Genomic DNA, 26,793 nt, shown 5'->3' on the forward strand with positions numbered 1-26,793 from the left:
CACCACTGTACTAACAAAAGAAGAGTGGCAGATGAAACTGATGGACTATGCCGAGTTGGCAAAATTAATTGGGAAAATTTGGAACTAGCAAGACCAGAAATTTATGATATATTTGAAAGACAATTGTAATCAATTGACATCGCTTGTAGGGTTGCAAGAAGTTTTGTAAGGAGAACTATATGAATTATTGAGAAAAAGGACTAATAATAAGGAATAATACTCTGTGTACAAAAAGAGAGAGATGTTGACACCACTATCTTGTGTAACTAGCTTGCTCTAGAGTGCCTCGATTAAACTGGCATTCAGGTATTCTCCTCCTCATAGGATGAGAAAAGTGGGGGTGAACTCCTCTGTGTGTCCCTGTGCCTGCCCTTGCTGTCCTCCAGGTGCAGGAACTTGCTGCACTTGTGGAGGCTTCCTGTGCAATTTAGAGTCCTGATCATGCAGGGAGGCGCCGTGAGCGCAGTAGGCTCCTGCTGCAGTCAGTTTGCTCTCCCAGTGTGCAGAGAAAAGTGGGCATGCGACGCTTTGTGGGCCAGCCACCCTTCCTGCTCTTCCTCATGTGATTCTAATCACACGTGGAAATTGAAGGCCCAGATCCCAGATCTGATAACATGCCAATCTGATCCGGCTGAAAATGAATGACTCCTGCCTCTGTAGCCTATGCAGATTTCCCTAAGGGTATTTAACCTTAATCATTTCTATGATTCTGTGATGACCATATAGCTATCTTGCCCAATGAGTCTCTCTTGAACCAAAAGATTTATTCTCTCTTCCTCTGCACATACCTGGATTCAGTCTGGTGGCTAATTTAAAAGCTATGCTTAAAAACAAGACAATGTAAAAACAAGACAATCTATTTCTTTTAGATAATATCTTTGGAAGGTCATGTTCAAAGCATACTTGCCATTTCCTTTCTAGTACCAATTGTATGAGGAGCGTTTTTTAATTACCTTTTGTTGACAGTCAACATTCAGCGTAACCAATGCATTCTTTTCCTTTCTGCAGAAAATACGTCTTTTCCTGCAAGCATACAGAAGTACCTTTGTCTGTGCCTTGGGATCAAAGCAATAAGGTAAACTAAACATGGAGGTTGCTTGGTGCTCCACAAGTTGCTAACATCTGCATCTCAGGGGGCCTTTAGACTCCTCCAAAGCAGGAGGGCCACATTCCCCGTGGAGCAGCCTTCCAGGGACCACATGCCAGTGGTGGGTGGTGCCAAAAGCAGAAGTGCACAGAGCACAAATGTGGATTTTACCTTTTAGCCTCAGGGGGGCAGCTCCCCACCACTGATCAAGTAAAACAATAGAAATACTTAACTGACCAGTCACATCGGTTATGCCCCCCCCCCAACAAAAGTCCTGCCCTCCCCTAACAAAAATCCTTAGTTATCAGAAAGTTCATTTGATGGGAGGAGAGTGGACAATAACCCCTTCCCCCATCAGTTGATCTGCACAAATCAGCTTGGGGTGTGTGTTGTGAGTCCCATCTGTGTACAAGTGTGGGTGTGCAAATGGGAGGTGCCCATTTTTGGACATACTCGTCATCTGTATGCTTCCCTGAGAAGGTTGACCAAGGGGGACTGCTGCCCCCAGGTCCCAAAAACTTAACCGTACCTGCCATGGAACTTGTTTGTGCCTCGGATGTCTTAAGGAATAAGGGCTTTCTTGTGGGAGGGAAGGAGAAATGCTACTCATGAGCAAAGATAAAGTTAGAAAGCTTTGTGTGTTGGTTTAGAACGGTAGGAGAGCCCTGCTGGATCAAGCCAGTAGCCCATCTAGTTCAGCATCCTGTGGCTAACCAGGTGTTTTGGGGAAGCCCAAAAGCAGGAAGCGAGTGCAGTAGCATCATCCTCACTTGTGATTCATCGGAAACGGCATTCAGAGTCATACTGCCTCTGATATTGGAGGTAACATAGCCCTCGCAACTAGTAGCCATTTTATCCAGGAAGGAGACTCCATGCTGTTGTCTCAGAATGCAAGCTGGCCTCCAGGTAGCTTCTATATTGGCTTTTCAGCCAGACGTGACATTTTGCCTGTACCTTGGGAAATTAGATATTTAGAAGCGGACATGTGTCTGTTGCTATGCAATCAGGACTAAACCCACTGAAACCTTGGCTGGTGATTAAAGTTAGAGCATTTGATTTGTTAAACCCATGGTTTACTTTTTGTTTGCTTAAAATATTTACTTATACCTCCTTCAGTCTGACAGCAGGTCTCTTAGGCAGCTGATGCAAGAGAAAAGTAAAACAGAATAAACGCAAGAAAATATCATCACATTCCATGTAAACACTCTTTCTCTCCCCTGCAAAGGCTTTCATAAACTTCTTAATACCTTCAGAAGGCTATTTTGGTTGGGCCTTGCTGGGAAGGAATTCCATACCACTGATGGAAGGCCTTCAGCTTATTGCCCTCCTAGCTTGCTTCCAAAGGTGGTGGCACTCAAAGCAGAGCTTCTGGTGATGATTGAAAATCTGCCTAGGTGTTTAAGGAGACGGACTATTATTTAGAATGTCCTTATCCTAAGTCACTTCAAAATGACTGCTCAAAACAAATTATGATGAATGCTCAACCAAGTTTGGGGGATGGTTAGGCAAAGTCAGCTATTTATTCAGTTCAGTATTCATTCTGATTTGTTTGTGAGGACATTACATTATTTTTCCATCACTTGCCTTGTCTCAAAAACAGTCCCAATTTGGGAGAGAAGCAGGTTTGTTGCACAAGACTGCCAAATAAGCTTTAAAAGTTTAAACCAGCAGTGAATTAGGCCTGGAAAGCAACTAGGAGCCAGTGAATGTGTTTAAGAACAGTGGAGAGAGTTCTAAGATGTATTTCGTTATCAAAATGTGAACAATATTTGGCACCTCTAGAATTTCCCCCATTCCTCAAAAAAGAAATACACATGATGGAAAGTAAATCAGACTTTCTTGCCTTAATATATTATGCAGGTTAAGGGGTGGGAAAGAGGAGGACCCTTTACAATCTTCTTGTGGAAGGAAGCTTTGTTTGAAGTTGTGAATATTTTGACAGGAACTTGGTGATACTAGATGGTATAAAGGAGGTTCCACGAAGTATAGGGGCCATTTGTCAGGGTGGATGGGGGAGAAATTGGAAATGGAAGAAGAAGATGTATTTATTTTTGCAAGCTTTCTTATCACAGAGTCCTCACTGACTCCTAGAACAACTCCCTGCAACTTCTAAAGAAATTCTATAAAGTCTGGCTAATTCTGCTAAAATATTCCAAGACTTCAGAATTGTGAAATCGCTAGGATCATGGAACTCCGTGTCAGAAAGAACATATAAGGCAAAGTTTTAAAGTGGAATGATGTCCACATCACTGTCTTTTATTTCTAGAGCAAACGACATGTACTAGGACCCTCAATACTTTACAATAATAGAGAGAAGTTCACAGCAGTCTCTGCCCACCAGTGTGTAATTTAATAAAGATAAGAGGAACAGTGAGAGGAAGAAATGGGAAAAGGTCATGCTGGTGCTGGACACATTACAATTAGTAGCTCTTTTTGATGGGCTATTTTCTTGTGTGTTTTTTTAAATGCAGGTTTACCTGAGTTACAACAATGTTACTGCACTGAAGACATTAGTAGCAAAGGCCAACTGGGTGCTTACCTCTGAAAGAGACAAGGTAGCTGACCCCATCCTCAAGCAACTGTTCAGTCTCAAATGCAAAACATGTAGTCAAGTATCCAAGCATCTCATCCCAGTTTATCTTTGTTGTGGGAGGAATCATGGTTTTCAGACTGCAAGCACTATTATTTTTGTTCTCGTGAAGTGTGCATACAATGAAACTTGTTGGGCTACATTTGCATTGAACTGGAATGTAGATATTTTTTGTTGGAGGTGCCATTTTTGTGGTTTTAATCACCCCTGCCTTCGCTCTCTAAGGTCAAGATGTACACACTGGAAGAGGACAAATTCCTCTCTATCCGAATAGAGATGACCATCTGCATTGATGCAATGCAGGCCTTTCTTCTGCTCTCGGACCTGCGACACAGGCATGAATGGGACAATCATTATGCGTAAGTACTTTGGTGGTTAACAATTGCTTTTTAGTTAGGGATGGTGTCCCGAATTCCCATTCTCATAGTTTAAGAGATCTTTCTGCTCACGTAGTTAAAAACAAACAAACCCAGAAGCTGAGATTCTTGGAACAGTAGATTCTGTGCCCAGTGCACATTCTTTTCTGTGCTCATGTAGAATCTCGGCATAACTCAGATCTGAGGTTATTTAGCTACTCTACCAATGATACTAGATACAATAGCAGGCCTCCTCCTTTATGCCCTCACAACTTTGATCACTCCCAAAAGTTATCCAATTGGCTCTTGTTGCTCTTTATTGTTGCGGTTGCACAAATATAAGAACCTAAGATAAGGTCTCCTGGTCAAAGTTCAGCATCTTGTATCACACAGCGGCCAGCCAGATGTGAAAGGGCAATTGTCATCTCCAGTTGTTCACCTTCTGATTTTCCTTTTTGCAGGAGTTCTGAACTTGTTCAACAAGTTGATAAAGAGGACATGATCTATCATGTTGTTAGCCATACTATGAGCGAGGAAAACAAGCCTCAGGACTTTGTCATTCTCGTGTCACAAAGGAAGCCTTGCAGCAAAGGGTATGTTGCCAAACATCTCCTCTTCACTGCAACTTCTAGGGCGTCTGTTCCGCTTCAGATATGGTGCACACACATCTGTAAAGAGACCAGTGCCCAGGTGGCCTTTCAAAATCTCTTCTGCAAACTTCATTTCACCAGTTTTGAACAAAAGCTAAAGGCAAGAACTAGGCTAGCTCAGGGCAGGTTCAGCCTATTGAGTAAGCAGAACAAGATTTCTTTGGGGGTTGTTATGAACGTCAAAGCAGAGAGGGAAAAGTTCAGTGCACTTGTTCTAACTGGGTTTCCTTTCTTTCCAGTGATCCATATGTTGTAGCATTCAGATCTGTCACACTGCCAACACATCCAGCAAAACCAGAATATACCCGTGGGGAGACCTTGTGTTCTGGTTTCTGTATTTGGCAGGAAACAGATGAGCTCACCAAGGTAGGCATTTAGCTTTCTAAGAGTGCAGCAGAGGAATGAGTGATAGTGGCTCAGTTTGGATATGGATTATGGGGAATGTCCCATGAATCCCCTTTCCCTACTTATTCAAGGATTCTGCTCCATTTCCAGGTTTTGAGCACCAGGTGAAAACTTTTCTCTATAACCAGGCTATTGGCTGATTAAACAAACTATGGCCCTTTAAATGTGTTTGTGGGGAGTGGGGTTATTGGTTTGCTTTTGTTTTTTATTATGCATTTTGTGTTCTCATTTTGTATTTTTAAGTTGTAAACTGCCCTGTCCAGATGAAGGGTGGTATGCAAATTTAATTTAATAATAATAATAATAATAATAATAATAATAATAATAATAATAATAATTGGCCATGATTTCCAACTAGGGACAAACCATGGTTAGTGCTAAATTCCAAACAATGGCTTCTAAACGCATAGTTTGGAAGTCAGCACTAACTGTAATCTGCCCAATTTAAGAAACCATGGGAAACTATGGTTAAAGCAACTCGGAAACAGTGGAGGCTGGAGGCTATGAGCCTCTGTCCTCCAAATTGGTTCAGTTCCCAGGGATGTATTTTATAGCATGAGTTCACCCTATTTGTTCTGAGAGTAGCTTTGTGTACCAGATTACCTTTATAAAGTGTCACAAATCTTTTTTCCTGATGTTAGAATAGATGCTGTTTGTGAAATATTGAAACATAGCAAATCACTTGCTGGGAATTCCTTTTATGTTGTTGTTGTTTAGTCGTTTAGTCGTGTCTGACTCTTCGTGACCCCATGGACCAGAGCACGCCAGGCACTCCTGTCTTCTCCTTTTAATGTACCATTGGTTAACACAACACTTTCCTCTATGCAATCACATATACCAATGTATTTGGGAATGGTGGTGTGGCAAAAGAAGTCAGGGACCTGCGTGTGTGTGCCAGCTTTTAGCCTCTGCCCATTTCTAGCTCCAAGGTTTTTCTGGCTGTAGGTTTTTGTGATTTAAAATGGGCACAAACCCTAAAAACAAAAGGAGAAGCACCACCAGTGTAATGGTTTGGATTGAGTTTGTGGGTTGCTATTCCAGGATTCTTGCAATCATTTCCAGAGATGGCTCAAGATGTTCTGATACTTAAGGCAGAAAATCCACATGGTGTCTCTCCTGATACATGCACCCACAGATGTACACTAACTAGTTCCTTGTTTGCTGCCTTTGCATTGTACCCTGAAGCCTGCTGCTGCTTTGCATTCCTCTGAATAAACCAGTGTCTTGTGCAAGTTAGGAATTAGAACTGAGTTCAAGGAGCCAAAGGTCCTCTGGCATTGCTGTCAACTATTACACTGAGGAAGGAAATCCATTCTTAGTTTGGGGTCAGTAAACTGAAGCCTTCCCAGGAACTAATTGATAAGATGCTTTTTTTTTGTTTCCAGGTGTCGTATTACCACCAGGCCACTTCAGGTGTTTTGGCCTACATTACAACTAACATTGCTGGCCTCTCTTCAAGCTTCCATTCCACCTTTCAAGCCTGTGAACAGTTCCTCCAGAAAAACAAAGACAATCTCTCGGTTGGGCTTCAGAATCTTTAGTTGTACAGAAACCAGTCATCTTTGTCTGACAATGAGCATCGTTGTAAATATTGAAATGACGGCTCAATGTATGTGATAAAAGGAGAGGAAAGAAACAGGTTTATACAAATGCACAAATTGCACAGCCCTCACTTGTGGAGGGAAGTCACTTTTATTGGCTTATGATCAGAATGAAGATTTTTATGCAGGAGGATTTAATGATCAGTAACTTAGCAATCATGTTTGCACTTCAGGAAGTAATTTGTTCTGATCTGTCCTGGGTTTTACATGTCCTTAATTGCACCTGTGTTGGCTTCTGTTGAAGCCTTGTATATATTTGATTGGCAGAGAAATGTGATGTGAAGAAAAACTTGAAAATGGACTGTTTCTTTCTGTGTCCAGAACACTAGGTGGGAGAACAGCTTTCAACTGAAAAATCAGTAGCTTAAAAATGAATTTTCATATAGAGGTGAAATGTTTTTTAAAGTGCTTTTTAATGAGCTTCACAAGAATTCAGAACAAATTCATTGCAACAATTGTTCTTCATTGGAATAATCTACAAACTAATTTTTGAATTGGTGGAGGGCATTCTTAACTACCTACAGTGCACACTGCACAAAATCAGCACAATATTAAATCATGTCACGTGTTAGCTTTTCTTTAACCATTATTTAGTATCAATGTGTGTGTCTTGAATGTTGGAAGTTTTTTTATCATCAGTCTGAGCCTGAGGGAGATTTAATTATTTTGCCCTGGTGGTGCTTTCCTTCTCATGTAAAAAATCATTCAAACTTGCCCTTCTGGTACTTGGAATGAAGGAGGATGAATAATCTATTCTTTGATCCATAAACTAAGTACCTCATCTTCTGTTTTACTAGGTGGGTATTTTCTCTTACTCTTTTGTAGTAAAGTTTGCCAGTTCTGGTTTTGAATCTTTTTGACAGAGCTGTGGGACTTTATTGACATTTCTCTCAATAAAAGAATATTTAAAAATTTAAAAGCTCCTGAGTTTGCATTTATTGGGCACAAACTGCTCAGGGGCTATTGGAGGCTATGGTGGCATGCCTCCATTTTATAATTATATATGTGCATGTTAACAAATTCTCATTTCATGCTCCGCAGGGTTTAGTGCTGACACTGTTAAGCACATAACATATATTCCTGGGTTCTGAAGCTGCCCATAACATGGGTGGTATATCAGTGAGGCTGTTAACTCTGGTTAAGGATTGGTTTACATGCCTCAGCAGCAGAGCTGAGAAGTGCAGTGGATCTCTTTCTTGTACATGAGATCACATTGTATGGGTAGCAGTTGTTTAACAATGTATGATATGGTCCCCCAAGAACCACTGATGTCTGCCAAAGTCAGCCTGCTTCTAGGGTTTTCTTGCTTTGCTGCACATGTATGTCAGGCTTCTGCATTCACATTATGCAAGTGTGGAAGCCGAGGTCAAATACAGAATTCAGTACCTTGGGATTAATTTTAAAGAAATCAAGTTCCTAGTACTTTAAGGTCCAGAAAGAGGATAAAAACAGGTAAACCAATCAGTGTGAAAGTGAATTGAGCACAACTTGTGATAGAGAATATAAAATTGTTTATTTTCTTCTAAACCTTAACCATCAGCTAAAATGGGACTGTTTAAAGAAATGTCTAAAGCTACTGAATTTTGTAATGTACAAACCCATGGTGATGCTCCAGCCATGTCCTCAGAGTGTCCACATCCACAGTCTGAGAATGAGTTTAGTTCAACTTCATTCATTTGTCATGTTATTGTGTGTCACGTCTGCCTTCTCTGCTAACACTAGTTTGAAAGTTGTCTCAGCCAAATGGGATGGCATTTCCAAGCTGTTTACGCAGCAGCACCGTCCAGATGGCAAGAAGCTGTGGATACTATTTGTTGTAGAAGTTGCTGCAGGGACTATGAATTGGTTCCTATTTGGTGTGTACACATTGACTGAAGAAGCAGAGTTTAAACATATTAGTTGATCTGGTGATATCAGCCTAGGTGCTTGAAACGTTGAACTTCCTGTTGTGCTGAGAACCAAGAACAAGCACACTTGGACCTGAACATCTAGTCCATGCGCTAAACTGCCAATCCAGCTGCAAAACAAAGGAAGTCAACCAGATTCTGGAGCATACCACTGCTGGCGATCTGACTCTGGGCAGGAAAAAGCTGCAGAGCAAGAAGAGCCTTGCCCAATGTGAATCTCTGCTGTGTCAAAGCTATTCTGGAGCTCTTCAGTTGGCCAATGAGCCCAGAGGGGAAATGTTACTGGTCTCAGAATTAAATGAAAAACTCGAAACTTTGCTGGATCAGCGCATATCAGATGTATGACAAAGAGCGGGACTTGGATGAAGTTGCCCTGATTCTTGGTGCTTAGTCTCAACTGAAACAACAGGGAGTTGAAATATTTGTTCATGAAAACAAACACAAATGACTTTTATACTATAAAACAAGTCCTTCATATGTTCTTGGATGGCCCATTGGCCACACGGGCAGGGGCTGTTGGGAGTTGCAGTCAGACAACACCTAGAGGGCACACAGGTTCCCATCCCTGGTAGGTAAGGGTCACAAGCTCAGTGGTAGAACATCTGATTTGGACGCAGAGGATCCTGGATTCTCTTCCTGGCCAGGTAGGGCCTACAGTTCCCATAAACCCTAGCCAGCATCACCATGGTCAGCCTTAGTCATTTGTTGCCTAAAATGGTTGTTAGAATATGAGTCAGTGCAGGAAACTAGGCAAGTGCCTATTTACAAGCCTGCTGAATTGGTTGCTTAGAAGAGGGGTGTGTGTGGCTGTGGCTGTATGATATGCAAATATTTCATACCCTTGAATTTTGCCTGTATCTTAGTGCATTTTCAAAAGTAAAATTTAATACTCACATGCCAAGTCTCGGAACTGAGTCAACACAGGTTCAAAAAGGTCGTAATAGATTTGTTCAGGTTGGCTATTCTTTCGGATAAAGAGGAGATCATCCACTGTAACTGGATCAGTCTTCCCTTGCCAGAGAGTCAGGCTGTACCTAGGAAGAGAAATCATTTGGGGGGTACAGGAAGTTTTTGGAAGCTGTGTAGTCTAGGATGTTAAACAGGAAATCATTCAGTGCTAAGGTCCAAACTATACGTTATGTGGGAGATCCGTGATTAGGCTGCAATTGACTTGATACCTGAGAGGCTTTGGGGTGTGTGGTTTGATTTGAGGAAATGGCATAGAAGGTAATGGGGAGCCAAGAACAGTACTGCAAAATTCAGAAAAGTCTGATTAGTATATATTTTATTAAATTTATATTCCTCCTCCCAAAGGAGCCCAGGGCAGAAAACACTTCTGTGATAATTATTTAAAAAACTGTTAAAAACATCTGAAGACAATAAAACATCTAACACAAATTTAAGAACAGATGTAACCAAATCACAAGCTGACCCACCAAAAGAGAAACATTTTCAGCAGGCAACTAAAGGATACAGTCATGACACCTGCTTAATATCAACTGACAAGGCATTCCAAAGTACAGGTGATGTCTCACTACAGAAATGATTCTGTAGGATATGCCTACAGGGATGCAGCTCTGAAGGATAGTAATGTTCCAATCTGCACATCAGTCCAAGAGATGTAACCCAGCAGGGCAGTTAGGATCAGAATCCCCAAAGATCAAATTTACTCAAGCATCCTGAGTGCTTAGCAACCACTTCCTCTTCCCCCTACTCCCATTTTGCTGTGATTAATCTGGCTGTGTCCTTGTGTTGCGCTGTAGGGAGATCAGTGTTGTATCTTGTGGGCAATGCATTCTTTGTTCCCAAGACAGCACTTTTTGAAAGGTGGTTGGCATGTTTCGTGACTGGGAATATGTAAATTCATTCTAATATTAGCAGTTCTGTTTTAATCTGATCTATTGCATACAGTTTGCAAGTTTCTAGTGCGTGAGTAAACCAAGATTTCTGAATTAATCTCTGTGTGTTGCAGTGGAGATAAACAATAAGTGTGCTGTAAATCTCTTACCTGTCAGACTGGCTGAGAAGCCAGCTCAAATGAGGCCAGGCTGGTCTTGCCATGACGGCTCTTATAGGGAAGGTGATTCGCTGAGGCAGGTTCCCTACGAGGCTATGCATGTCCTCAACCATTTTCTGTGTGTAGGTCTTGTTTGGAAAGAAAGGTAAATAGAGGGTTGACCATCCTGGGGAGAGAGTGCAGTCTGGGAACTTCTCCTGGATGAGTGAGAGGAATCTGAGGACAAACAACAACATAGCTGCAACTGCAGACATCTAAAGCCATTCTAGTTTCTCTTCACACAAGGATAGCCAAGACTCAGAGCCTATTTAGGAAGCCTCTCTAATGACTCTGGCAACTAATGACTCTGGGACTTGATCTGCCCCCAGTAACCTTCATACCTGGCTTCCAGCATCCCATAATCCTGATCCCAAATCCTTCCCTTATTACAGATATCTGTATTTTCTGATCTGCCATCTTTTGCCAATACAAGCTGAGACGCTATTAGCCTGTAAAACACAGTCTAAAATCTAGAAGGAAACCCTGCTTGGCTTAGTGGTGATTAAGAGATTGTCTCAAGGCACAAGCCAACTTGGCCATTTGACACAATTGAGTAGACACTTGGCATTTATCAATAATTGTGTCGTTGCAAAATTGGCTCAGTGAAGTCTTGTGCTAGAAGAAGACTATAGAGACTGTGGGATGCTTTGGAAGCTTTTCAGATGGAAAATGTTTGCTCCATTGCAGATTAAGTTGGGTCTGCCTCAGAGGAGAATTTATGCCACATATGCAGAGAATAGATGGTTGTGGGGTTATTGGGTTCCTAAGCTATCTGCAGCAATTGATCCATATTTTTTTATGTCTTGCAATGCATTTTAGTGCAGTGGGACTACTGAGTACACCTTGTACTACATTTGCCCACAGGTGTCCCCTCTTGAGCAAATATGGGGCTGAATTTGACTATATGGGACAGTTTATTTACACCATTTCTAATACACACACACACACACACACACACACACACACACACACACCCACCCTCTAAGGAGTATACAGAAAACTAAAGCAAAAGATAACTTAAAACAGCAAATATTACAAAAACACACAGTTAATATATAAAAGGGGGTCCCAAGGATATGAAAAGGGCACCCCTCCTCTCATAGTTCTTTCTCCAGCCTTTGTCCCCTTCTCCTCCAGCTGCTTTTCACAGGCTCCCCTGTGTGCACATGCTTTATACAAGTGGAGGCTTAGGAGAAAGTCGCAGGTTTTGATTCGACTCGACTCCTACCATGTGTCAAATGTTAGTGTGTGATAGAACTGTAGACAGGTACTTCTGGATACAGATGCTCCACCCCAGGATAGAAAACGCATCCTGATACAAATACAATAGAAGTTCATTTTACTCACCGGCTTGCGTTGACTGCAATATTAATAGGTACATTGGGGCCTCTCAGAATGTCTGCATTTAGCCACACAGGTCTGTGGATATTCATTTGAGAGGAGGTTTTTACTAATATATCCAGAGATGGGCCAACAGCTTTGATGCTTTTGAAATCCAGCTTGATGGCTAATTGGAAAAGGAAGAAACTCCTGTGAAATCCATCAGGTTCAGTTAGTGCCCCTAACTCAACCAGCCCTGCTTTGTTCTAGAATGGATGGATGGATGGAGGCAACACATGAAGAGGTCTGTTGTGGGCACAAGTCACCCTTTGCGTGGATCTCTCCCAGAGTCAGGTAGGCAGCCTTTGAGAACATACTTTCCTAACTTTCTACAAAGAAAACGGGCGCATCACAATAAATAACAATGACCAAGTAGAGCTCTGGTGCAACAAATCTACTCGCCTCCCTCCAAAACAAAACAAAACAAAAAACAGATAGAAGTCCACAAAAAGTGTAGGATAATAATAATCACTGGGTAGGGGGCGTGTTGGTGACAGCATAAGACTTCTGCACAAATTTTGTGAAAACAAATCAGGACAACTGCTCAATAAGTTTCCATCTGGAAGTGACCTGTAAGTTGCTTCATTATTGAGCAGGAAGTGGGGTAAACAAAATGCAAACTATAAAGTAAATAAATAATGAAACCTTCATTCCTGATTGCAAGTTGCTCAGACTTGAAAGGAAATCACCCTCTATATTTCAAGTTTTTTGCTTGTTTTCCTGCCATGGTCAATGGGTGCATGTTCTTTTTGAGGTGTTTCGACCCAGTAATAAATTATGCTGCTACATCCAAGCTCAAAATACACCTACTCTGCTTGGACTGCTCTCAGGGAAGCTACCCAGGGCCTCTTTTATACATAACTTCCTCCCCCCTCCTGGGAGATGCTTTCGGCACAAATGTAAAGTACTGGATATAAGATCTTAATGGTGTAGAGTCTCAAATCCACATTAAAAATGGGCCGTTATGCACCGTGTCTCAGCCATTTCCATGCATGTGGCATATGGCAAGATCATAAGGCTGACAACAATAAATATAGTTAAATAAAATAATCTTTCCCCCACAAAAAATTATACTTTTCAGATGAAACAATTTGAGTAAAAACAAACCCAGTACCATTGGCTTGAAGCTTATAATTTCCTTCCCTATCCACTTCAATTGGCACGTCTCCTTTCAACCAACATACCTTTATTGGATGACTTAAGGACTGCCTCCAGCCATTCCTGAAGAGTATTATCACTGTAGATGTCAGGTGGATGGGCCATGATGGGTGTGTCTGTCTCATTGGGTGTGTTATGTGCTTCAACGGTGACATCAGCTTCCAAGGCCATAATGTCACCTGTACATACACACACACACACACACACACACACACAGAGTGAGTGAGCGAGCGAGCGAGCGAGAGAGAATTCATAGTGAAGAAAGTTCTGTGCACAGTCTATTTGAATATGGTGGGAGTTTGGCATGGGCAGCTTTCACCCAGAGGAACCATTTCAGATTTTAGGGTCTGGGATTGGAACAAGGTCTAAAGGCTTGCTTCTAAATGCATTCAGTCAACTGTGGAAAAAGTGCGATATTTAAACTGTTTGCTGCACTTCTCTTATCATTTTTTTAAGGTAGTAATTGCAACAAATATTATTGATACAGAACAGACAATAATTTTATAAAGCAAAGGGATTTATTTATAGTGCATTTATTATTAATATTATTTCTTTATTGCTGTTGCCAGTTGCTTTTCTTATGGAGTAACTCAAAGTGATTTACCGTATTTTTCGCCCTATAGGACGCACTTTTTCCCCTCCAAAAATGAAGGGGAAATGTGTGTGCGTCCTATGGGGCGAATGCAGGCTTTCGCTGAAGCCTGGAGAGCGAGAGGCGTCGGTGCGCACCAACCCCTCTTGCTCTCCAGGCTTCAGGAAGCTATCCGCTAGCCGTGGGAGATGCAGCTCTCCCACGGCTAGTGGAGAGCTTGCCGGCACCCAGAAGCTTGGGGCGCGCTGAGCTCAGCACGCCCTAAGCTTCAGGCTTTGCGCAGCCTGTTCCGGGGGCTGGGGTCGGGGGAAGCTCGGGCTTCCCCCGCCCCAGCCCCGCACCTGGGGGGAAATAATTTTTTTTTCTTTATTTCCCCCCCAAAAAACTAGGTGCGTCCTATGGGCCGAAAAATACGGTACATTAAAACCAGTTAAAAACAAAACCAACCACCCCCAAAAAACTTACCTATATGAATAAAAGGCAGGACTCTAGGTCCTAGCCATATTAAAGAGGCCAAAATGAAATTAAGGGCTGAAAGCCCCAGGCAAAGAAAAAAACTTTTGTCTGCTTCCTAAAGCTGGATAAAGATGGTACCAGGTGTGCCTACCTGGGGAAAGCATTCCAGAAGCAGGAGACCACTACCAAAAAGGCCCATTCTCATATTGTTCCAGGGCTTTTTTTTCAGCCAGAGCTCGCCGGAACTCAGTTCCAGCACCTCTCAGGTGGCCATCTTTATAAGAGAAGCTCATGGTGAGTTCCAGCACCTCTTTTTCTAGAAAAATAGCATCCTCAAAACCTCCCATGGAGGGGGGGGGGTCACACAAAGAAGGGTGTCAGGTGATGATTGCAGGGTTCAGGTCAGTTTATGTGGGGAGAGGCAATTCTCATTGCAAGGAGGGTTTAATTTGAATGAGGATTCAACACAGTTGAGTTCTGGAAATTTCAGTGGTGTTTTGAGAAAAATATCCACCCAGAGTTCATTGTCAGCTGAGTCCTTTTTCTTACCCAACAGCAACTACAAGTGAGGCCAATCAGACACCAGGATAGAGCAACCAAAGGAGTTTAATTTCTCACTTGATAAATTATTATTTGTATAGTTTTAATAGATTTTGTGTGTGTGTTTGCTTTTAGAGGTTATTATTTTTATCTGTAGGGATGCGGGTGGCGCTGTGGGTAAAACCTCAGCGCCTAGGACTTGCCGATCGCATGGTCAGCGGTTCGAATCCCCGCAGCGGGGTGCGCTCCCGTCGTTCGGTCCCAGCGCCTGTCAACCTAGCAGTTTGAAAGCACCTCCGGGTGCAAGAAGATAAATAGGGACCGCTTACCAGCGGGAAGGTAAACGGCGTTCCGTGTGCTGCGCTGGCTCGCCAGATGCAGCTTGTCACGCTGGCCACGTGACCTGGAAGTGTCTGCGGACAGCGCTGGCTCCCGGCCTATAGAGTGAGATGAGCGCACAACCCTACAGTCTGGCAAGACTGGCCCGTACGGGCAGGGGTACCTTTATTTTTATCTGTAAGCTGCCTTAAGTCCCTGTCAGGGGAAAAGGTGGGGTATATATGTATGTATGTATGTATGTATGTATGTATGTATAAATAAATAAATAAATAAATGAACAACAACTTTTTTTATTTTAAAGCTTAGTTGGGGAGCCACATCTTGTTGAACCAAACCATTCGCCATGCTGGCTGGGATTGAAGGGAATTGGAAGTCAAACAACATCGGGAAGGGCTTCTACTCCCTCCAATTTAAACAATATACAAAGTGCTATCTGAAGAAAAGAAGAAACTAATTGGGTTCACACCACAAAGAAATACCCAACACTCAGCATATTAAATTCCTACTGAAATAAATATATATTTGGTTTCTGATCACCAGGACAGCAGTGTTCCTGAAAGTGCAGAGGTCCTCCAATTTTATGCCATGTTCTTTTGATTCCTCTTGCTAACTGATAGACAACTCAGTGGAAACCTCTGTCTTCCAGATCCTTCCTCAAGAAAGATTCCCAAGGCCCAATGAAATACTTGATTTTTTCAGATAAGATGCCTGATGTAAGTTGTGCCTGAGCTGATAATGGAAGTGGAAGAGTTCTACATCAGCCTGGAGCTTTCTGCCCATTCCTCTAGTTTCATTATCACAAGGTGATAAGCCCCTTCAGACAGACCGCAGTAGGAAACCGTAGCATTCCATGTTGATGGAGTTGTCTTATCTCACACAACTAGAATCAATTGCTCATTCTTATCGCTACAATGTGAGCCATCCTATCCCCCTTATCATTACAGATTTCTCTGCCTTGATTAATTGTAAGGAATGGTGTAGTTAATATGTTAAAGTTTAGCAGAACTTTTAAATCATGGTGGTTAACCCACCTTAAAAAAAGAAAAGGTATATTGGAAGAAGAATGTATTAAAATGCACTTTTGAACCTAGAATGAGCCCCTTAAAGTTAACTTCTGTCACTTGCCCCTCAAGCACATAAATTGACAAATAAACTGCAGTTGTTTTTCTGTCAGTTGAGGGATATTGACAAGTTCTTACACCCATTAGCAAGCCTATATACCCCTTTATCCTCCATGTGGGTGGTTGAATACAGACTTACTCTGAATTCGTAGCACTGATGTATCTGTGAAAAGCATTATTTGAGGGAGGGAAAACCCTCAGCTGGACTTGAAACTCAAGCCGTCTTCTTCCCTGCTACTACGGTACATACTTGAAAGTTTGTTCCTTGGGAACTGTACAGAACAACACTTGCAACAAATGAGACCAATATCTCCATGAGTCTGGTAAAGAAATAATGATGTCTAACAACTGTAGAGCAGTCGGTGTGGAAGCACCTTCACAATGTGCAGTTAAAGTCCAAATGTACCTCTTTAACCACCACCACCCCCTTCCCAACAAACACTGCCAAAGTCAGTGACATCAGCACGTCACACGGTGTGCGCACAGCATGCACACTTCACAAAGCACCAACCCCACACAATTGAAGGGGCGAGCTGGTGCACTTGTTCCCGATTATGGTACTTTTAGCCAGGCATGATCTAACCTGGGAGAAGAAAACAGTGTCTTACTCTTCAATGCCTCTTCCATTTCACTCTTCCGGTTTGCAGCATGGTACCAGCTGACCAGCAACCCATCTTTCCGGTCTATTCTCCTCAGATTGAACAAATAATCCAACATATCTCCACCTGTACTGAAGGCTTGAGAATCTAAACAGGAAATTGAACACAAATAAACATGGGTTACGCCCAGTGCTTTTTTCTCTAAAAAAAATGTTTAGGGGTACTCTCATATCACCATTTTATAGTTTAAATTGGGGAAAATAAATACAGTAAATGGACAAAAGTACAGAGATTCACAAAATATTTAGGGGTATGTGTACCTCTGCGTCCCCCGAGAAAAAAAGCACTGGTTACTCCTAATAAAAACTAAACCCACACACAAAACAAAAGCTTTATGCAAATAAGAAAATAACGCAACTTCCCGTGTCATTCTTGGTAGTTAGAACCAGTTAGTGCATATCTTTGGTGTTGAAGGAACATACCATATTTCATTCATTTCAAGAAGGGAAGGGTCAACATTTCCTTTCTAAATTAATATACATACGGCTGATAACAAGATGACATTTAACAGAAGGGCCAGAATTGGTGCAACAAATGTACAGTATGCCATACCTAAATTTTCCAACAATACGTAAGAACAGTTTTGTTGGCAGGTTTTAACATTTTATCCTCCATGAAACTAGACATCAGATTTGCCAAAGTTATTTTCAAGGATAGGAATTGTCCTTGCAACCAGTTAAAGCCTGAAATGGTCTCTCGTGTGTCCTTTAACTATAGATTTATCAAGGGGTTTGAGAAAGCATAATTTATCCTATTAACAGATGGATTTCTGGTCAAACCTTAGAGAACCTTTTGAGTATCTTCCTTGAGGGGTGGTGTTGGTAATATATCTGAAGGTTGTAATATCTCTCAGACATGCTGTGATTTTTATTTTACTAACTTGTCACCTTTAGTAATTCATAATCAGTTTTGCTGAGGTTGTGATTTTGAATTATTTTGTATTTTGTACTTTGCCTAATGGTTAGTTGACTGTAATTAACATTTGATTGATTGACTGGTTTAGCATCAGGTATCCAAATCCTGTGAGGAGGGGGTCTTATGTTACAGTTCACATCTTGGCTTCCCCTTCATGGGCTTACGAGCTCTTGGCTTCGCTTTCTTCCTTGCTATGTAGAAGTGCTTTCATTTTAACCCCCCCCCCCAAAAGGGTAAAGATCCTTAATCAAAATTCTGTGCAAATTCCAAGTATTGAAGAAGACAGACGCTCAACCTATGGAGGGTTATAACTTAAGAAACTGCTTGATATGGAGTCAGACCATTGATCCATCTAGCTCTGTGTTGTCTACACTGACTGGCAGGGCTTCAGGCAAGAAACATCTCCAGCCCTACCTGGAGATACACAGGGACTGAAACTGGGGCATGGATGCTCTGCCACTGAAAATATCAGGCAAGGTTGTGAGGGTTTCACAGGGGTTGGGTTGAGGCTGTGCACATCTTAGGGAAAACAAAACTGAGTTTGCCCACCTTCCCACTACCCAGCCACCTCTTGTGTATACCGATTTCATGGAATCCGCCCCAGAAATATCCTGTGAGGCTAAAAGACCTGAAGTAATACATTTCATTGAACCAACTGGCCTCAAGATAAGTAAGTATTCACATTTTACCATAGAACCTTCCGCCTGAGGAAGAGTTCAGCAAAACAGGGAGCTTGCATACTTGTGCATCAACCTAAGCCAAAAGCAGTTGCAATCTAGTTGGACTAGATGGCCCTTCGATTCCCTTCCAACTCTACAATTCTATTCTTATAGCTGCAACAGAAAGCCTGTCCTGTCAACGTATAGATAACAAATGCAATATGAATTCTAACCCAGCAATCACAGCACTTATGTGAAATTCACTGGCCCCCGCCTCCAGCAAACCCTGGTCTTCTTGCTTAGTACCTTGCGGGGATTTCCTGTTGACTGTCAGGGTTATGGTGAGAGCTATGCAAACGGAAATCACTGCCATGGCAGTGATCACAGCAATGACAACTCCTTTTCTTCCAGTGGAAGGACACTTCATGCTGGAAGCTGTCATGTTCTTTAAGTGTGCCAGCTCCTTGGCAGCTTCACCTATACAATTGCAGTTTCCTTCCAAAAACAGGATGAGAGAGTAAATGAAGGTGAAGAGGCAATTCAGAATGTTTAAACTCCAGCCAGAAGCCTTGGCCCCCCGAAAACAGAAATCAGGATGAAGGGATCTTAATTCAGTGATATTCTTTTTCTTCTTTTAAAAATCCAGAACAGCTCTGAAGAAGTTTCCTTCCACTGTTGCCTTGAAGGGATTCTCTTAATAACTTGTGATTTTTCTCACTTTAATAATTATTGTCTTGGACAAGTCACTTGCGATACCATGCTACTGCCTTGGAGGAGATTCCTTCTAATGATGTTTCGCTGTCTTGCAGGTGTTTCTTTTAAAGAAGCTGGTACTTTCTTGAAGAATTGCTTTTCTAACACACCTTCCTGGCCTTCCTTTCTTCTGATAATCTGGCACTGCCTTAAAAAATAATTATTCTTTTTTTTTAAAAAAAAAATAGTTCTGTGTTCCTTGCAGGATTTACCTCCTGGCAATCAAAGATCACTATCGTGGAGTAACAGGCTAAGTTTATGCAATAGCTATAGGTTTTCTACCAAGAGGGGGGGAAAGGCACTGGTGATGATCTCTCTAGCTCAGAAATAATTTTACTGAAGTTCTCTGAGGTTGTGCTCCTATGAAAAATCCATCAGGGCAATATTTTGAGGCCAAAGTCCATCTACTTGATATGTGCTGGGGGTGGAGGGAACCTTCCCTCCAAGAATTTGTTATATTAATGCCATGTGTGTGAAGGCAGCTGTTCTGAGTTTAGGTAAAGATGGGCCCTCCCTCTTCAGATCTGCGCATACAAATGCTGGATCACATTAGACACCACCCCCACCACCAGGGAGGAAGGAAGAAAGACTATGCCTGCTGGTTTTAAATTAACAGGTTTGAAATAATACTGACATTATCACTTCTAAGCTTTCCTGACCTTACTAGATTAAGAGAATATATTCCTCTGAAAAGCTTCTGTTAAAATTACAGCATTAGCCACACACACACACACACACACACACACACACACACGTAAATGCAAGAGGTTCAGGATCTCATAACAATTGAACTCATCCCACTGTAGATACAGGAGACCTGAGACATACCTCTGCAAATCCCACTAAAGCCCTTAAGTACTGTGCTTGCTTTACATATCCCAAGACAGGGTTGGGTATACACTGTGTATGCTGGGCCAAATCCTCATGGTGCTCTCTTGCTTTGCCTAGTGAAAACCATGACAACCAGGTTCAAGCCGATTCAGATGGCAGGCATGTGCGATGGCTACAAAGGAGGTGTTTCTGCCGCACAAGTTTGTGTTTCCTTTCTCTAAATCCCATTGGGCTGCTGCTGTCACTCTCCTTCTTTCCAATAAGAAGCAGAGGCGACTGAACCCCAGCTTGTGGGCCTCTCGCTAAGCAGAAAAGAAAACTGTCCAGTAGTTTAGTTTGGGGCACAACAGTTTTTGTTAAGGTTAAACTCTTGAATGAACGTCTTCAAGACAGTTCACATGATCAAACAATCTGTTCTATATGTGGCAGGCAGGAAAGGTCAGTGTGTAATGCCAAGTGGCCAAGCGATTATTCCATTGTCCTGCCAGACTGAGACGGCCTGTAGTGTGCAGTTTACCCAAGCCTACAGCTCATCCTTGGATTAAAAACAAAGGGAAACCACAAAACTGATGTTGTGCTGTGTTTTTCGTATATAACATGTCGTTGATGCAGTTAACAGTGCATTAGAGGTGGATTCATACTGGACCGTCCAAATTTCATTCTGCTTCATTCTGCAATGCTTCCTCAGCGTTACTGACTTGTTACCTAATTATAGCCATCTGGAGGGGGGCACACTTGAGCTACAGCACAACTAAGGTGGAACATGCATACACACAGCATGGGATGAAAAGTTACATGACTTCAGCAAGAAGCTATGCACTGATTGGAAACCTAGCTGTTTGTTTACTCCCAAAACTTTTGCAAGCATGAATGGTATTGGAATGACGCAACTGTCCCGATACCACCATAAGCACAAATTCTCCTGAACGCACAATAAAAAGGACACTTGGAGAGGCCCAAAGGCTTCCATGGGGCTGAGGAATCTCCTTGTCCAGTGGGGAGGTGCAATGCCAGCTCCATGTCTCAGGGACAATGTGCAGTTAAACCACAAATCAACAGCCTGCGTGACTTATTTGGCAATTTTTATGCAGTTTCTTTACTCCCTGTTGAAGTTTGCATAGAATCAGCATCTTAATATTCAAGCAGCACCTCATTGCTAGGGATAAAAGTAGCGTCCATCACAGATCCAGTAACTCCACCCTGTTTACAGCATGATCTGATTATTTTTATTTGCAACTTATATTGTTAGAATCATCATGTAATCAATATAGTGATCATGCTATCAATAAATTTATGAACACGCACTTGCTATGGGAGCATGACATTCTTAAGACTACTACATCCTTTCCAAAGCTGTCACCCAAACGCAGCAGACATTGGTCCATTAGGCCATATGGGGCACTGCTCCAGCCAACCTCAGTCTGCCATCAGCCAGGCCCCACCTGCCCGCCTTCTTACTTACAACCAGCCAGAAGACAGCTCTGTTGTCATTGGCTCTGTTCCATCTAATGTTGGTCTTCCTGCCTTCTGCCCCACCAGCCCCAATGAGCACAAGCTACCACTGTCCAAACATTGTTCCATTTCTATACCACAATCATAACACAAGTGTAGTATGCATGCAGACCAGCAGAATGAAAATAAAGTCGGATCCAGGATTTATGGGCTGGACAGGTGGCTCCTGAGAAGCCTCGTTTTAATTCATTTCTAAGCTTTTATGCGTCAGATTCACTTTTCTCAAAGCTTCCCTTCTACTGCCACCTTCTGGCTGACATGCTGGGACAAGTTAATCAGACCTTGTTCCATTTTACAATATTCTTTAGAGGATTCTAGTGGTGTATGTACTGGAAAAAAATGAAGTACAGGAGATCATCAGGACAGCCCCCCATAGCAATATTCTAAAGGAGAGTCCAAAATGTTGGTGCAGAAGCGGGGGGGATTAAAGGATGCTAAGATTCAAGTTTGGAGCAAGTAATCTTTGGTGAGAGAACCCCAGCACAGATTTAAAATCACAAAATATGCAGCAAAGTAAAACATGGAGATATAGGCTGTTAGACCTTTAAAATATACCCTTGTAAGTTCTAAAACTTCCCACTTCCCTCAGCATAGGAAAAAACCACGTTTGGTAAATAAAAAATTGGTTTACTTACAAATTCTTCAAAGGTTAGGTCCATGTACTTTTTCATACATCAGTCAGAAAAGTTGTACAGGCAGCAAAAACTGGCTTAGTCAAAATGGAGAAAGTTCCTAAATTATTGCTACAAGAACTCAAGAATGGCTTGTGAGAGCAATGTGACTAAGCTGGAGCAATCATCTTAGCCTCCTCACAAGCTGAGCTTCTTGAGTAGACTGGAAGGGAATCAAGGCTTGATTACTAGTCCCTCCCAAGGTGAGCTAAGCTTGGCAGGACAGCTTAAGCTTACTCTATGGTATTAAGCCCTTCATGCATTAATTTGACTTAAGAATGCTGGTTATATGAGGTTGGTTATCCCACAAAAAATGCAAGCAACTGTGCTAATCCATTATCTATAGACATACACACACACAAACACCACATAATGTTCTATTGATTAGGCTCATAATACTTTGCATAGTTTACCTGGGAGCAACTCTATTGAACTCAGATTGATTACTTCTTATCAGGTCAATTTGTAAAATATAGTGAGCTTTAACCAAAGATATTTTATTAGGAATGCAAACCATCTTGCAAAGATATGTTTCCATTTAAACTGATACCATGAAGTAGGAACCCCCATCAAAGGAAAGAAGCCAGTTTCTGCATAGCTATTTCCTCCTAGTCCCTGAATTTCTTTATATATCCAGAATAACAAACACAGGTTGCTATTATGAAATCCTTCAGTAGGCTTTTAAGAATCAGTTGCTCATTAGCCTTTTTGACACAGGTGAGGATAGTAAATTCAGCAAATGGTAGCTCATGTTCTAATACAATTGTCTCCTGCACTTGTTTGAATTTCTCTTAAAACAACAACTGTGTTCCATTGCTGCTGCTTTGGTGTGTTCTAAAATAGTAAATGAAATACTGATGCTCCCCCCCCCCCCCGCTTTTTGGCTGCCTTTATCTAACTGCCGTGGGGAGAGGAAAGAAGAGGGAGGGGAAGTTCCAATGGGCGTAATGGGGTTTACTCACAGGTAAACAGGTAAAGGATGGCAGCCATAGGGTTCATGTGCCTTTAACAGCTGTATGGCAGACAGAAATTCAACAGGTTAAGCATTTTCTAGTATGGAAACACATACATGGCTTCACCATGATTGCGCCCTCCCTAATTTTGTGTTGTGGCATGTCTCCCATGGCAGATATGTTGTGAGAATTAGAGAATAGAGGGACTGTTGTAGCGTTATGAGGCTTTGCCCTTGGGTGGGAAAAATATTGCACCTGGGAAAGGGAAGTGGGAGTCAACAGACACTCAAGGAATAGTTTCAGAGAAAAAGGTTTTATTTCTACCATCTATGAACTGGTAGAAGGAGCAAGTGTGATAAGTCACAAAAAGCATGCACGAAGTCCACAGTCATGTGCACAAGCATATATACCCCTTTCCAGTTCCCTCCTCCTTTCTCCTCCTTCCAGAGTCCTGCCCCATGAGTTCCTCTGAGCATGAACAGAAAGCTGTCTTGGGACTATTGGGACTCTTGGCACCCTTCCCAAGAAAGGGGGGGGGAGTTTCAGAGTGTTCAGATATGTTTCAATCTCTTGTTCTGGCATGGTTCCCGGACAGAAAGCAAGTTGCAATGTGGTTCTTTAGCAAGGCCAGAAGGCATGAGAAAGGCCTGAGAAACAATGGACTGTTCTCTACCTTTGTTACAGCAGAGCGGAATGTTTCTGATGCTTAGCTGCTGAGAAAATGATTTTGAAAAGCTTTGAGAAGCTTTGAGCCTGCTTTGGTGGGGGGTGACTTCGGGCCTAGGTGAGGTCACCTGTCCTCACCTTCCTTCACTGTCATCCATCAGACTAAAAGTGACAGGTGCTGTTGCCCTCTTTTCAGTGTAAGTTCTATCTCCTTTTTGGATCACTTCAGGATTCCCCATTAAAATGCTACTTTTGGGGTAGTGCCCTTAAATGTTGTTTCGGGTGGTTTGTGATCCTGCTGTACATTCATCTCAGTGACTTGGACCATACCGAATGAGTGCTGAGTCTCCTCAACATTTAGCATGACTCTGGAAGCAGTGATACAAAAGGCTGTTTTGGGGTATCATGACTGGCTCGGTGCCCCCGATCTGAAGAAACAGGCTTAAAGTCCCCCTGGTCCAGTCCTTCTATTATTCTGTTGTGCTATGCCATGCTCCTATGGCAGCCATTTTGTGTTATGCTACACCTCCATGGCAGCCATTTTGTGACTGGCACCCACAGCCTGCCCTCAAAATTCAAAATACAGTGGTACCTCGGGTTACATATGCTTCAGGTTACATACGCTTCAGGTTACAGGCTCCACTAACCCAGAAATAGTACCTCGGGTTAAGAACTTTGCTTCAGGATGAGAACAGAAATTATGCTCCAGTGGCACGGCGGCAGCAGCAGGAGGCCCCATTGGCTAAAGTGGTCTTCAGGTTAAGAACAGTTTCAGGTTAAGAACGGACCTCCGGAACGAATTAAGTACTTAACCCGAGGTACCACTGTATGCCCCTGGTCCAGAAAGGTTGATGACACCTGCCACACTCCAACTATTTTCTCTGCCCACCCCCTCTTATTTTCCCCCATAGTGTATTATGTTTGGGGGAAGGAAAATAAGCAGCAAGTGTGACATGGAAGGAAGTGATGGGCCTTTTAGTTTAGCTTTTTGAAAAACAAGAAAATGCCTAAATACATTTGATTTAAAATAATAATAACCACCTGTTATTCTGGTTTCTGTCTGTTACTTGTGCAGTGCTTCCAGTATGTTGCACCTTCCTGTCTTTAGGAGAATTCCAAGCATGCTTCTGTTTTGTAGAAGCCATTTAGCAGCCATTAACTTCTCTGGGGGAAAGTGCAGGCAGAAGAAGCACAGGCTGACAGCTCCTTTGTCTGCAGACCAGATTTGCTGGTAATTTTTGACAATGCAACTCTCTCTCTCATTAGAGTGCTAACATGACAGTCACTCATGGAGAAAGTCAAGACTTTTTTGTTGCAAAAAATAAAACAAAAACAGACTATAGACACAAAGAAACAATTTCTAGCCTTTCCAAACACTGGCCTTCTTATATGTGAAAAAGCATTTCTAAAATTGTTTCTAAAAACAAACTTTTCAATACTATAGACCTTGTATTGCTGATGGACAAGGAAAGGGGAGGTTGTGATATATTATGTACATACGATGGGAGCTGGGAGGCAGATATTGAAAATGTGGCTTACTACAACCCTGCAATGTCTACCGTATATCCCCATATTGCAGGTGGATAGAAAAACTGCAGTCAAGTAACTAATGATGATGTAATGCTATCTGCCATTTATATGCCCACATAGCAGAATGGAGTGGGAATTATAACCGTTGTGTATCATGAACGCTGCATTTCAGATGGATGCTAAGGTTGACAGACAATGGCTCATAATAGCTCTCTAATAAACAATCCTAAGAACTGCCCCCTATTCAGCCTTTTATTGGTGAATTAAAACATCCGACATGCCCCTTTCATTGCCGTACTACAGAGTACACAGGTATTGCCAAGATGCAGGAAGTTATGTAGGATACACAGATATTTCAAATAAACTCATTTCGTCACACAGTTATGCTGGAAACAGACACCGCAGCAAAATATATCCTTCAAAAAGCAAAACATATAGTATGGGGAAATTTAGCTAAATTTGCTGCCTCCTTTGCTTCCCAACCAAATCTCAATTGAACACAGACATGCTGGGCTCAGTTCAGAAACCTGAGACTGCACCAACCTGTTGACCTCCAGATATTTTGGACTACAACTCCCATCAACTGTAGCCAGCATGTTGTATGAAGCATCACACACGCTGTGCTCTTAGCAGTCTTATCCTATAAATGGAGAGCCTAAAACAGGAAACCAGGGAATATGTGTTACCCTAGACTTTTCCTATCCTCATGGGTTGTACTTGGGAAACATGGGGATAAGATGTGAGGCTGGTGATGCACCCCCAGAACAGTGTCCTCAAACACAGGGCTTTCCCCCCCACCCATGGCTTTAACCACACTGCAGAGAATCATTGTGGTTCTTTTTAATTCAGACACCCCCATTGCATCATTTTGCTAGCTTTGCAACAACATGCAGAGGGAATAGTGTTTCTCTACCTGCACAGCTTTTGGATATACAGCATAGCATTTTACCATCCTTTACATCTGAACTTTTTGCACCACGTTACCCACTTGAGAGTTATGATGCCTCTAGTTACTTGCTTTTGCAGAAACAAACATGACTCTCTGCTAACTCCAGCTACCCAATGCAGGGGTACTTTCCTCCCATCTGCAAAGCTCTGCCAGCTTGTTCTGGCTCTAGGGAAACCGGCTCAGGGCTGAGGTGTCATAAGTGGAACCAAGTATGACCCCCCCCCCGATGGTTGAGATGCATGCTAGCTTTTACTAGACCAAGGTACTAAAGTTGGACATAAGGCAGCTGAGCTGCACAGGACTCTTCTTCAAAAAGGCAGGCGTTCTGTGCTACTGAGAAGCTGGCGCTTTGAATATGGCGCAACTCCCTTGTTTTTGTCTGGGGTCATCTGTCCTCGGGTTTTATGGTGTCAAGAGCTTCCACCTCAGCAAAGGAGCAGCTGTAAAAGCCTCGGTG

The 26,793-nt window shown here is 42.4% G+C and overlaps 2 protein-coding genes across 8 annotated transcripts in view; one reads left to right on the forward strand and one right to left on the reverse strand.

Moving 5' to 3' along the window:
• ACOT11 (acyl-CoA thioesterase 11) overlaps positions 1–7,608 on the forward strand; it is a 66,004-nt gene extending 58,396 nt beyond the window's left edge. For both annotated transcript variants that reach the window (XM_081866901.1, XM_081866902.1), the window contains 6 exons: positions 1,009–1,075; positions 3,559–3,642; positions 3,903–4,036; positions 4,495–4,626; positions 4,923–5,049; positions 6,474–7,608. In XM_081866901.1, the coding sequence (XP_081723027.1) occupies positions 1,009–1,075; positions 3,559–3,642; positions 3,903–4,036; positions 4,495–4,626; positions 4,923–5,049; positions 6,474–6,629 (700 nt within the window). In that variant the 3' untranslated portion in view covers positions 6,630–7,608. The remainder of the gene's footprint in view (positions 1–1,008; positions 1,076–3,558; positions 3,643–3,902; positions 4,037–4,494; positions 4,627–4,922; positions 5,050–6,473) is intronic.
• FAM151A (family with sequence similarity 151 member A) lies at positions 7,084–25,974 on the reverse strand. Of its 6 annotated transcripts, none has more exons than XM_081866934.1 (8): positions 24,188–24,450; positions 22,203–22,276; positions 16,847–16,984; positions 13,217–13,369; positions 12,000–12,159; positions 10,605–10,829; positions 9,491–9,630; positions 7,084–8,993 (listed from the first exon to the last, which is right to left on the reverse strand). In XM_081866934.1, the coding sequence occupies exons 3-8, from the start codon at positions 16,953–16,955 to the stop codon at positions 8,920–8,922; spliced, it is 861 nt and encodes a 286-aa protein (XP_081723060.1). In that variant the 5' UTR covers positions 16,956–16,984; positions 22,203–22,276; positions 24,188–24,450; the 3' UTR covers positions 7,084–8,919. The 6 variants fall into 6 exon arrangements, with proteins under 6 accessions (XP_081723060.1, XP_081723061.1, XP_081723059.1 ...); XM_081866935.1 differs by having other exon boundaries at positions 22,203–22,310; XM_081866933.1 differs by lacking the exons at positions 22,203–22,276; positions 24,188–24,450 and adding an exon at positions 24,899–25,974.
• Positions 25,975–26,793: the final 819 nt, after the last annotated feature.

This window comes from Podarcis erhardii (assembly GCF_964252035.2).
Source record: "Podarcis erhardii genome assembly, chromosome: 6".
In the NCBI taxonomy this organism is placed as follows: Eukaryota; Metazoa; Chordata; class Lepidosauria; order Squamata; family Lacertidae; genus Podarcis; species Podarcis erhardii.